This window comes from Alligator mississippiensis, chromosome 3 (genome assembly GCF_030867095.1).
Source record: "Alligator mississippiensis isolate rAllMis1 chromosome 3, rAllMis1, whole genome shotgun sequence".
Classification (NCBI taxonomy): domain Eukaryota; kingdom Metazoa; phylum Chordata; order Crocodylia; family Alligatoridae; genus Alligator; species Alligator mississippiensis.
In genome coordinates, this window is record NC_081826.1 from 28292388 (window position 1) to 28305816 (window position 13429).

A 13429-nucleotide genomic window follows, 5' to 3' on the forward strand; every position below is an offset into this window, starting at 1 on the left:
TTATGGACTAAATATAGACATTGGATTTATGACACATTATAACCTGCCTGACATCTGACTCCCCAGGTATTTCGCCATTATTCATCCCCCTTCTCTCCCCCACACCCAGTCTGTCTCTCACCCATTGACTCCTCAGTCTACATCTTCACTGACTGCCTGTCTTGTATGCATACCAGCCCAGCCTCTGGCTGCTTTACTTTTCATTCCATCCAGGAAGAGCACACACCAACTGCTGAAACTTCCTCAGCCTGACGAAGGGTTTTTAAATCCGAAAGCTTGCTTAACATTTTTTTCCAACTATTTAAGTTGGTCTAATAAAAGATACCAGATTCATCCAAAGAACCATATCTGCCTATGTCTTTAGACCAACACAGCTACAACCTACACCCCTGTAACACAGAACTTCATGCTTTTTTCCTTCTCTCAACGATCTTGGAGGCATTTTCTCTTGAATGGTTGCAGCTTCTTTCTAAGATTTACTCATCAAGTTACTATTTTTAGCTCTAATATGTTGGTAAAATGTGTTCTTTAGATTGTTTTAGATTAAAAGAAAAAGCCCAAATCAGCCATCTAATGGCTCTAAATAGCAAACAAAATAAGAAATACATACTTTCTTCAAAGGCTTTTTAAATGGAGCTACAATCCTTTGAAATGTTATTCCCATTCTGAAGCATATTATCACTAGCTGTCTATTTTGTTTCCTTACTTAAAATGACTGTTTTTCATTTGTAGGATTTCCAACCTGTTCTTTCATACTGGAATCCTACACAACTTCTCTGCCTTGCTGAGAAACAAATTTAAAACAAATAAATTGTATCCTGCATCTTACGTTACACTCTTCCTCTTGATTGCTTCCATTTTTTCTCCCTTTCCTAAATATCAGCTATTATATTATGAGAAGATGCTAATGTTTTGTTTAGATATATCATGTGATAAATACTGGAGAGGGCAAAAGGGAATTTTTGCTGAGAGAAAACACTGACACGAGAATACATTTTGTCTGGAAATTAGAAAGGCTTCCAACCATCACAAAAGGGAGGTTCCAGTATAAGTAGGAGAAGTGGTGGCAAAAGACTTAACTGCTGTTAAGACACAACTTGTGCAATTTATGGAAATGATTGTATGAGGGTATGGACAGACATAAGGTTTGAAACATTTCAATTGGCTTTGAGATGTTTTCGAAATTTTTCAGAAGGCTAGAGTATAACCCTCAACTTGGGGTAAAATGCTCCAAAGTGTGACAAAGATATACCTGGAGGGAGCTGGTGCTATTTTGTACCATTTTGTACCACCTTACATCTCTAGTGTAAGTTGATCCTCCAGGCACCTCGCAATGTAGCACTGTCCCCTCAATGCACGCAGTCTCTCTACACCCTGGCTGCTGGTGCCCAATATCCCCACTCCCAGCACTCTGGTCACTGCTGGCAACCCCAGGGCTCCCCTCACTCTGGGCACTACGTGTGCTACTGGAGCCAAGAGATCCTGTGTTCTCCTGACCAGAACCAGGAGATCCCAGAGACAGGATACCAGAAACCCCATGCTGAAACTCGGAGACTCCACTCCCTCCTACTCTCCCCCCCCCACTCTCCTCACCTCCCTGAACTGGAATTCCTGCTCTCCAGCCCGTGGTCCCCACATACTTCTCTCTGTCTGATCTCCCAGTTCTTGTGAAGGGCACTTGAGGCAAAAGGATGGGAACACTCACTGACATGGGCACCGCTTACCTGCCTCTTCTAGTTGGGGGCAGGGATTGGAGGTGCAATTCCTGGAAGATGCAGGATTCAGAGCTCCCTTGACAGTCCATTCAGTCCCCTACACCCTGTGGAGGGTGGGAGAAATTAAGCCACAGTTCACCACAGCTGCCTGTCATGCCTCCTGGCCAGAGAGTTTGCTGCTGCATGCAGCAAGGGCAGTTTTGAAGCACCCCAACCAAAAGAGGTGTGACAAGGGGATATAAGTATGCATCTGAAATACTACATTTTTAAACACTAAAAATCCTGTTATGCTTTGGAATATTTTAAATGTTACATCTCCCTGCAACCTGATATAGTTGCCTTCAATACAAAATGAAAGGACAATAAGACCCAGGAAGCCCCCTACTAGGTCAGGGTTCAGCAATCTTTGGCAGACAAGGGCCACACTTTGTGATCCAGCCTTTCCCTTGGGCCATAAGTAGCTCTCCTCCTAAAGCGGCTGGCTGCCTGCACTTATCCTCACTCATTATCCCCATTCCCTCTGTAGCCAGAGAAAGCACAGATGTAGTGGACCAACATGCTCCATAATGGAGGGGAGGGCACTGTGGAGGGGGATGTGCAGCTTGGGGCAGCTCCACACTACTCATTCCCCAGTCTGCCCTATGGTCCTATAGGCTGCCAACCTCTCTACAAGGCTATGTAGTTGCATAAACAAATATATGGTAAATATAACTTAGCTGATTATGTATGGTGATAGCTGTTTGCTTTTCTTTCCTAGCACAGCTGATGGCATTTAAAAGATCTCACTCTAGGTTTTTGTATTTCCTTTCAATTGCAGGTGTCACTGTTAATACTTATTCCTGCTTGGATCCTGGCATACCAGTTCATGGACGTCGTTACGGTCATGACTTTTCTATTGGTTCCACTGTTTCATTTAGTTGTGATCCAGGATATAGGCTGAGCCATGAGGAGCCTTTGTTATGTGAAAAAAATCACTGGTGGAGCCATCCGCTTCCAACTTGTGATGGTAAGAATAAATTAACAAGACATAAAAAGCTATTGATACCATGTATATGTATTAAGAACTATGATGTGCTAACATGAAGAATTAATCTTTTCCCCCTGGCTTATTTCATACAATATAAATTAATGGCAAAAGCAGAATCCAATATATAACTCAATATTGGATAGAATTTTGCCCCAGGTTAATTGATAGCCCGAATGGCCTCGCTATAAGCCTTTTCAATATTTAGCCAGTGTTGCAGAATATTTTGTGCATTCAGAAGGCCTTATTGGAGTTGTTAGCACTTTATTAGATGATTCCTTCTGAGGTAATTTTCAGCATTACTGTTCTGATATTACTCCTTTAGTAAAAATATAAATATGTCTATGGATCATTTAGAGAAATCAGTCTTCTTAACTATAGGCTCTAATTCAGCAGAAATGATCTGTTTGTTCCTTCCATATCAACTGTGTAGTTGACACACCCAATTGCACATAGAATTAATTAGTACAATATTGGAATAGGAAGTAAGAAACTGAGGAGTAGAGAATAATAAAGAAAATTATAATAATAAATGAATAATAAGAAGAATGAATTGATTGATGAATAGCTGATTCACTGTGAAGAAAGACATTTTTTTTTGTATTGTGCTTGTTCTTTTCCTGATGCAAACGTTGGAGCATATCAGCTTGGTGCCTGACATATTTCAGGTTTGTGTCTCGGCCGGAAAGAACCGACCGAGGGAAACGCTGGTTAATCAAGCAAACGTCAGGCGGGCTGGTGGATGGAGAGGCGAGACAGCGTATTGGTTGCAAAATAATTTTTTACTTATGCCGCTGGTGGCTGCAACGCAGGCTGTAAAGGCTGCTTACGTAGTTGCAACGAGTTGCTCCAACTGGCAAGAACCCGAGCCAGTGAGTCCACAGACGAACCGGGCATGCAGGGGAAGGGTACGTCGGGGATAAGCGCTCGGCGACGGGGAGAAAAAATCGGTAGTTGATCAGGCTACTGATTCGCTCTGCCACGAGTCAGGAATTCTTTTAAGTCACTCTGCAGCGTGCTCAAAGTTCTCCGACTTGGGCGGAAGTCGCGCAGATTTTTATACGGCTAGCGAGCCAATTACTAGTCCTTAAGTAGGAATAATTTAGAATCAGCCAATAATGGGGTGCGAATTTACATACAAACGGCAGGAACTTCTCTGCACCGGGGTTTCCTCTCTGCAGCAGAAAATTCCACCGTGCAAAGAAGCTCCAATGTGGCGGGAAAATTCCACTGTGCCGAGGCATCAAAATCACTGGGTTATGACAGTTTGAAGATAAGAATCATGGAAAAGTAAGGGAATAACTATGTGCCTGAAGCTTAGCTATAGGCCACAATATAAGAACATAAAAAATGCCACACTAGGTCAAATCATAGGTCCATCTAGTCTAGTGTTCTGTGTCTCAGTGGCAGAGAGTGGATATCTAAGGACAGAGATTTTAAAGAGAGATCATCCTGAATGATCTCTCCTGCACCCCTCACCCCTTTTTAAGTTCCGGTGTTCATAGACTAGAATGTCATGACTGAGATGCTGTACCCCTAACTATCATGTTTAATACTCACTGAGGGACCCATCCTGAAGGAACTTGTTCAGTCCTCTTTTGAACCTGATTAAGAACATAAGAACTGCCATTTACTGGGTCAGACCATAGGTTCATCTTGCCCAGTATCCTGTGTCACACAGTGGCAGTAGATGCCGGGAGAGTGAACTGGGTATGACCAGTTGTTTTTTTTAACATCCCCCCTACTGTTCCTCTCTCACTTGCAGCCTCCAGCATTTAAGGTCTAGGAAGTTCTAATTCAAAAGCTGTCTCCCTGACTGCCATGCTCAATAACTAATGGTTAAATTATCAGCCTCTACATTTCTTATTTTCTTATGTTGCATTATGGGGTTCCTAAGTTACAATCAATCTTGTAGAGTAGGGAATCATAGAACTTGCTTTAGCTCATAAACCAGGGAAACTATTTTTTGCTGAATAGACCTCATAAATAGAAGTAGTGCTTTCTTATGCTGAGAGGCACTAGGCGCTTACCATTTAAAACAAACAATATTAACATGCACTCTGTGAATAGTATGCTCTGTTGTGCAATAACCTTACATATTGTGATGAATTTCTTCTTCAAAATGCTGAACTAGCATGCAATTCATTAAGTAAATTAGTTTCTTTTTTCCTCTAGAGTGCCTTGCTAAATGGCAATTGTCCATTGAACAAATATGCTCTAAAAGCAGGATTGTATATTTATTCTAGTAAATTTAATAAATTCATGGTTGAACTCACTTTAATTTAATTGATAATTCTTTTTCTCTGGTGGAGTGCTGTGAAATAGGACCCAGGTCTATAGTAGACCCTCAGGTAAACAGGCATTTGCCCAATGGGCTGTCCCTTGCATTAACTGCAAAGCTGGATCTATGCTGATCTATACATAGAAGTAAAAAGCATGCGCATTATTGTCTGCCCATTCAGTATACTGATCTAACAGCTCTCTAGCAGCTGTGATAAAATTGTTGCAGACTTGAAAATTCTGGCTGATAGTAATATGATTTCAGCAACATCTTTCTGGGAGAGAATATTATCAAGTAACTTTCTGTGGAGCCCCTCCTTTTCCTTGAAGAAGGTTAAATTATTTCATTTATGGGTGTTGAGACATTAAAGTGATAGGGCATCAAAGAAAAGCTAACAAGGAGATTAATTATTTCTTATTCAATGAATTAAATTATTAAACTATGTAGTATTGAATAATAAGTATTAGAAAAAGGCAAACCAACCAAAAACCTCACAATCCATCCTGTCCTACAATGGAAGTTCCCTTTTGGAAAAATATAACATGGGATCATGAAGTTACAGGCTACAGGATGAGCATACTTAATTCTGGCTTTTCCTAACTTTGCTACCTGATTATCTATCTTATAATAGAGGGGGTTTAATGCATATCAATATATGCAACATACACAAAACCCTTTTATATGATATTGTTCGTGTATCTTATATATAGAAACACAAATATAATCTAAAAATGCATCTGGAGATTATATTTTGGGTGTTTAATAGTCTTGCATCAAATCACAGGTCTTTTCATGCCTCTTTCTTAATGGTATAATTCTGTCAAGAGAATATTTGTATGCCCCCCACAAACTGGACTTATTTAATACTATGCTACAGTATTTTTATGCTAGTATAATTACTCTGATTTTTTATGAGTTTATTCAAAATTGAATTCTTGTAAGAGATGGCAGTATAAGACTCCAGGACTGTTTTAATCTATTGCTTTCTTTTTTCACAGTACTTAGTAATTCCTAGGGCCTCATAAATATCCTGGATTACTTTATCATTATAACAGATTCAGGCACCAGTTTCACAAACTTACATTGTTCCCCCCAAAAAATGGGAAAAAAGAATAACAGTCAGTCTTCTCAAAATGTATGTGTAATACCTTTGTGGCTGTTTCCCATTGCACCTGAAAGTGAATGTGTGGCCAGTGCCAATCAGTCGATCAGCAGTCCTGGCATTGGGAGTGCAGCAGAACCTTTAAGCTAGGGACAAACTTTACACACAAGCTGGTTTCAGTGATCAGAAACTGGTTTAAACATCTAACAGAACAGATATTCAGGGCACATAAACCAGTTTGAAAATGGATGAAACTGGTTTGAGATAAACCTGGTTGAATGTAGTATCAGACTTAACTGATCTGATTCAAACCACTTTATGCAATGTCTGCCCCAGGCCCCTTGTTAGTTTAATTTAAAACCAGACACCCCCAGCATCCTGGCATGCTCTCTGGGCTGGGCTGAGTGGGGCTCTCTGCTCCACAGCAGGACGGGCCCCTCCCTCTGCTCCCTGGCTGCAGCTGCAGCACAGACTGCAGGCATCTGCCTGGATTGTCTCTACTGAGCAGGGATTATTCCCCCTGCCCCTCTGCTTTACACAGACACCTCTCAACATTAGCTAGCAGACCACATGATGGCTACAGTCTGTGCTGTGGGAGACAACAAAGGCAGACAGGCTTTTTGGAGCTAATCAACAGGTAACTGATAGGGCTGTGCAAAACAGCACTGTTTCATTCCAACTTCCATTTCACCATTTTGAAGGGACAGTGTTTCATTTTGCTGTTTTGAATCATTGTTCCATTTCATTTCCTCGAAACTGTTTCGTTGTTTTGACGTTTCTCCCATAGGCTATAACGGGGAATTATGAAAATGCCTATAACTTTGTAATTTCCTGCCTGATTAAGATGAAATTGCAGGGATGGTAGCCCCTTCTGAGAGCATTGAAACCTGCCAAGTTTCAAGGAGATAGGTGCAAGGGTTTATGGGAAACTGCACCTCAAACTGTTTAAAGCAAAACTCTTATTATTTGCCGGCAGTGGCAGCATGCTGTCATCCCACATACAGATCTGGGACCAGTGCCAGCACTGGGTTCTTCCTGGTGCAGCCTGCACTGAGCACTAGGAAGAACCCAGTGCTGGTGCTGGCCCCAGCTGGCAGAGACAGCATGCTGTCATTCTGCGTGCAGATTTGGGGGCCTGCACCCTCCAGGAGGGCTGCAGGGCTGTGCCAGACTCCTCCCAGCAGGCACTCAGTGCAGGTTGTGCTGGGCAGACTCGAGTGCTGGTGCTGGGCCCAGTTACAAGTGGCATCCTGCTGCCATCCCGTGTGCAGATCCAGGGGTCTGTGTCCCCCAGGAGGGCTGCAGGGCAGTGCCAGACTTCTTCTGGGGGGTGTGGGCCCCCAGATCTGTGCATGTGATGGCAGCAGGTTACCACTGTTGGCTGGGGCTAATACCAGCACTGGGTTCTTCCTGGCGCAGCCTGCACAGAGCACTAGGAAGAACCCAGTGCTGGCACTGGCCTGCACGTAGATCTGGGGGACCACACACCCTAGGAGGGCTGTAGGGCTGTGCCAGACTTCTCGGGGGTGTGGGCCCCTAGATCTGTGCTTGGGATGACAGCAGGATGCTGCTGCTGGCTGGGGCCAGTGCCAGCACTGGGTTCTTCCTGGTGCTCAGCACAGGTTGTGCCAGGCAAACTCAGGTGCTGGTGCTGGGCCCAGCTGGCAGTGGCACCATGCTGTCATCCTGTATGCAGATCTGTGTGTGCAGGTTGCTGCTGCTGGCTGCAGAACTAGCCCAGAGCCACCACCATCATCAGCTGTCAGCAGCAGCTTGCTGTCATCCCGCATCATCTGGGGGCCCACACCCCGCAGGAAGAGCTGAGGGAGGTGATCAGAGACCTGGGGGAAAGACAGGGGAGCTGAGGGATCCAACTGGACACTGAAGGAATCTTCAGAGACCTGAACGATTCCCCAGTCCCCTGTTCAATTTCCCAGTTCTCTGATCTCTTCCCCTGCTCCCTTATCAGTTCCCCAGCTTTTCTTAGGGGCCCTGCTGAAACCCCATGCACAGGTTGGGGGCCTGTGCCCTCCAGGAAGAGCTGAGGAAATTATCAGAAAGCTTGGGAATTGAAGAGGGAGCTAGAAGTTAATATCAGAGCTGTCCTTCCCCCCTCTTCCCTGTCCCTTTCCTTAATTTTTGTTTAGCTGCAAGCCAAGCAAGCCTGGCTTCAAAACTTGAAATGTTTCAAAACTTTTGAAACATTTCAAGTGCCCTCATTTCATTTCAAAGGTCTTTTGAAGCCTTTTGTTTCATTTCAATTTTACTGTTTTGAGCTTAAAACGCATCGAAACATCTTTGAAATAAAACACCCGGTGAAATTTCATGTAGCCCTAGTAACTGGTAATGGCCTACCTTGGAAAAGCTGTTTAAGAACAGTTTGAACTAATGGAAAGAGGCTTCGTTTTCTTAATGGGTCAACGAACACTGAGTTAGGAATGATAAACATTCCCTGCTGGGCTGCTCGGGGGGGGGGGGGGGGGGGAGGGGGAGCAGGGCAGGGCAGCGCTCCCTAATCAGAGCATTGTGCCAGGGCCTGGCCATGCCCCTCTCAGCTGAGCTCTGTGAAAGGGAAGGGAGGGATGTTCTAGCATCCCCTCCCCCTTCTAGCCTGAGCCACTGCAGGCATGTTCCTGATTTTTTTTAACTCTAGAGGGGTTTCTGTGTGGTTACAAACCAGTTTAGCCTAGCCAGGTTAGACTAACCTGCAAAGGTTGAATCAGTTCAGGCTTCTTGAATGTTTTTCTCTAGCCCAAAGATGTTAACAAAGAGGTTGGAAATTGATTATTCTCTGTGGCTGGACTAAAGGCAGGACTAGGAGCAATGGCCTCAAGTTACAGCACAGGAAATTTAGGAATTTTCTCACTGTGAGGATGGTTAAGTATTGGAACAGGCTACCTAGAGAGGCACTGGACTCAGTTTAGTTGTGATCCTGCCTTAAGCAGGAGGCTAAACTAGATAACCTCCTGAGGTCACTTCCAGTCCAACTGGTCTATGATTTTATTCTTCTATTTGTCCAGTTCATTCCATTGTTGTATTCTTCATGCAGTTTGGAAGAATTTTTGTAGATTCAATTTAAACCTGCCTTACTGCAACTATAAACCTACTGGTTTGTGTCCTGCCTTCTACAACATGGGTAAGAAGTTCTTTCTCCCTTTATGACAGTCTTTCAGATATTTGAAAACTGCCACTATGCCCATCTTTAATCTCTTTGCCCAGGTTGACAAGCAAGAAAGGCTAGTGGTCTGAGGTACAGATGAGTTCCAGTAATGTCTCTGTGATGTCCTGAATTCAGACGTCAGGCATGCAAAATATTTCACAAGATTCCAGTCTGAATAACAAAAGGGTACCTCTGTCTTCCTCAGGAAGGAGTCCTTGGCACCAGCCTCCATTTCCTTCCCCTCATATTCATCAATATGGTAATCATGGAACTTCTTTCCCTAGTATCATGTAACTCCTGCCTTCTGACTCTGATCCCTGCCATCTGGTGTTTCTGAGGCATTCTTGCTGGTAATTTCCATCATAGAACCCAAGAGTAGTTACTTACTGTTATCTCTTTTTCCTGAACTCTGATGCTTCTCCTTCTGAAGGTCACATGCTGACACTTATCTTCCTTGTTCCTTTATCCTAACTTGTTCTTAAGTTCTTCCTTTTGCACTTTGAGATAGGAAGCATTCGAATGAAATGAAATACAGTACACGGATAACACCTTGCTCTGAGAGTTCTAAGTAAATGTAAAGGAGTTTGTTCTGTTATGGGAAACAGCACTGAGACTATAAACTGACCTAGAGCAAAAAATGTAAGCGTAGTCAGAGAGTTTTCAGCAGAGAAAAACTAGCACTGAACTTCAAGGCCAATCAGAGGTTCACTGTAAGAAAGCTCTGTAATACATAGAGAGCTTTTTTAAAAGTACTTTGGGAGAAAGAGGAGGGACAACCAGTATTCTCAAACCTCCTAGATTTTTCAGGGAAGTATTCCAAGCAGGTCTCAAAATGCTACAATAAGGGGCATCTTAAGTACAAGGGTATAGACTGTAGCCATGTTGGTCTAAGGACATAGGCAGACAAGGTTCTTTGGGTAAGTCTGATTTATCTTTTACTAGACCAGATAAAATAGTTGGGAAAATTCTTCATTGCAAGCTTTCAGGTGCAAACACCCTTCATCAGGCTGAGGAAACATCTGCAATTGGTCTGTGCTCTTCCTAGATGGAATGAAAGCCAGGGACCAGTATGCATGTGAGAAAGCCAGTCAGTGGAAAAGTAAATTGAGACAGTCAATGGGTGAGACACAGGTGGGGGTGGGAGGGGAATGTAGACCTGGTGATAAGATTATAGCTGGTAAAAAGTAGGGAGGTTACCTGGGGTATCACATGTTAGGCAGATTATAATGTGTCATAAATATGATGTCTATATTTAGTCCATGATTTTTTTGTATCTAGTAGGTTGATGAAATGAAGGTCATAGGCTCATCTGAAAAGGGTGTTTTGTAAATTCCCCTTGAGGGTTAGAACTGAGAGATTGGACAGAGAGTGGTTTTCTTGTGAGAAATGTACCCCCACAGGTAATTGGGTATTCTTGTCTTTGCAAGATTTCCAGTGTGCATTCATTCAAACGCACAGTTGTTGTTTGGTCTCTCCTACATATTTTCCATCAGGGCATTTGGTGCACTGGCTGAGATATATTACATTTTTGGAGGTGCAGCTGTAAGATCCAGGAATGCTCATGGTGCTGTTGTGGAGTGTGGTTATTGTGGTGTGGTGGAGACGTGTTGGCAGGTTTTACATTTCTTGGCATGGCATGGTCTGGATCCATTTGGTGTTTTGGGCCATAGAAAATTTGCTTCTGGTGATGAGGTTGGTGAGGTTTGGTGCTTCTTTAAAGGCTAGGATGGGTGGTTCTGAGATAATCTCTTTAAGAATTGGGTTGCTTTCTAGTATGGGTTGCAATTTTTTGAATTCCATATAGATTCCAGGGAGGGATGATATGCCATAACTAGTGGTGTGCAATTCATGGGGATTTTCTTTCTGTACTGTTGCAGTTCTTCATGTGGTTTCCAGGTGGCTCTCTCAAAAGTGTGATCTCTCTCTCTAGAGGAGTATCTTTGTTGAATGAAAAACCTTTTGAGATTTGTGAAGTGACAATCATGGGTGTTCTCCTCAGTGCAAATTCAGTGGTATTGGAGGGCCTGGCTGTATTTTACAGCTTTCTTGGTGTGTTTAGGGTGCTTGCTGGTTCTGTGCAGATATGTATGTTGGTCCATGGTATTCTTGTATATGGCAGTCTATATTTTACCACTCTAGATCGTGATTAAGGTGTCTAAAAAGGAAATGTTGGTGCTGGATTATTCAAGAGATGGTGCACTGGAGGGGTGATGATTAAGTACAAGAGCTCTCATGAGCCAGCTGATAACATTTATGGATTGTTCCAGCATAGCATAAAGTGTATTAGAAATGGAATTTCTAAGCTGATCATAGAAAATTTAGGGTTGGAAGGTACCTCAGGTGGTCATTAAGTGAAACTGCCTGCTCAAAGCAGGATCATCTCCAAGTATATCATCCCAGCCACTACTTTGTTTACCCAAGTCTTAGAAACCCCTAAGGATGAGGATTCCACCAAATCTCTGGGTAACTGTTCCAGTGTTTTACTAGTAAGGCTTTGAGCCCCACAAGTAGCCAGTTTATGTCCACCATACAGTCCATACATCCAACCTGTACTTCCTTAGTTTGCCTACAAGAATGTTATGGGAGACCATAACAAAAACTTCGCTAAAGTCAAGGTGTCTCACATTAATTTCTGTTCCTGCATCCACAGAGCTAGTCACCTCATCATAGGAAGGCAATCAGGTTGGTCAGGCATGAATTGCCCTTGGTGAATTCACACGGACTCTTTCTAATCACCTTCTTCTCTTCCAAGTGCTTACAAATAGATTCCTTGAGGACCTACTCCATGATTTTTCCAGTGACACAGGTGATACTGCCCAGTCTGTAGTGCCCCAGATCCTCCTTCTTCTCTTTCTTAAAGATAGGCCCTATATTTACCCTTTTCCAATCACCCAGGACCGGTCCAAACCACCATGAGTTTTCACAGATAATGACCAGGGGCTCTACAATCACATTGGCCAACTCTCTCAGCACCTTTGGGTGCATCGTGTCCAGCTCCATGGACTTGTACACATCCAGCTTTTCTAAATAGTCCCTAACCTGTTCTTTTGCCATCATTAGCTGCTCACCTCTTCCCCAAACTGTGCTATTAAGTGCAGTAGTCTGGGAGTTTACTTTGCCTGTGAAGACCGAGGTAAAAAACGTATTGAATACTTCAGCTTTTTCTGTGTCATCTGTCTCTAGGTCGCCTCCCCCTTATTTAGTAAGGGACACACACTTTCCCTCATCTTCCTAGTTGTTGACATCTTTGTAGAAACCCTTCTTGTTACCTTTCATGACCCTTGCTAGCTGCAGCCCCAGTTGTGCTTTTGCCTTCCTGATTTAATTCATGCCTGCATGAGCAATACTCTTATAATGCTCCCTCATTGTTTGCCCACATTTCCATTTCCTGTAAGTTTCATTTTTGTGTTTTAGCTCACTGAAGAGTTCCCTGTGAAGCCAGGCTAGTCTTCTGTCATACTTGCTAGTCTTCCTGCTCATTTGGGATGGTTTGTTCCTGTGCCCTCATTAACATTTCTTTAAAATACAACCAGGTCTCCTGGAGTCTTTTTCCCCTCAGACTGGTCTCTCAGGGGATCCTGCCCATCTGTTCCCTGAGTCAGTCAAAGTCCACTTTTCTGAAATATTTACTCTATTGCTCTCCTTCCTTTCTTTCTTCCTTCCTTCCTCCTGCTTTGGACACTTTGGACCAGGCTCACTTGGAGCTGTGTGGGGTGATCCTGAGCATAAGACTCTTCGGCTTCCTCTCTCTCTTTTTTTTCCTGACTCCCACCTATCTAAAGGTCTTTTGCTTCTATTTATCTCCCTTTCTGATTTTTTTTCTTATATTTTTGCAGTGTTTCTTCTTTTTTTCTGCTCTTTGTTCCCTCCCCCTTTACTTCAAGTTTCTTTGTCTGCAAGTTGCTACTTGACAGCTTTTTTCTTACTGTTTCTTTTTATTTCTTCCTTTCTTTTCTGCTTGTCTGTTGTGGGGAGTTATCTTCTTTTTCTATGTCTTGCCTTTTGAGGGGTGATCTCAATCCCGCTCCTTTTTTTTTCTGTTTCTGCTTTATTCCTAACCACCATAAGCCCCTCCCTGACACTTTCATTTCCCCGCTTTCCTCCCCTCCCCTCCCCTCCCCTTCCCTCCCCTTCCCTCCAGACACTT

At 43.3% G+C, this 13429-nt stretch overlaps 1 protein-coding gene across 1 annotated transcript in view; it reads left to right on the forward strand.

Annotated features, from left to right (window-relative positions):
- Positions 1-13429, forward strand: part of CSMD3 (CUB and Sushi multiple domains 3) — a 1325501-nt gene that overhangs the window by 833479 nt on the left and 478593 nt on the right. The window contains exon 19 of the mRNA XM_014603846.3: positions 2533-2721. Within this exon, the coding sequence (XP_014459332.1) occupies positions 2533-2721 (189 nt within the window). The remainder of the gene's footprint in view (positions 1-2532; positions 2722-13429) is intronic.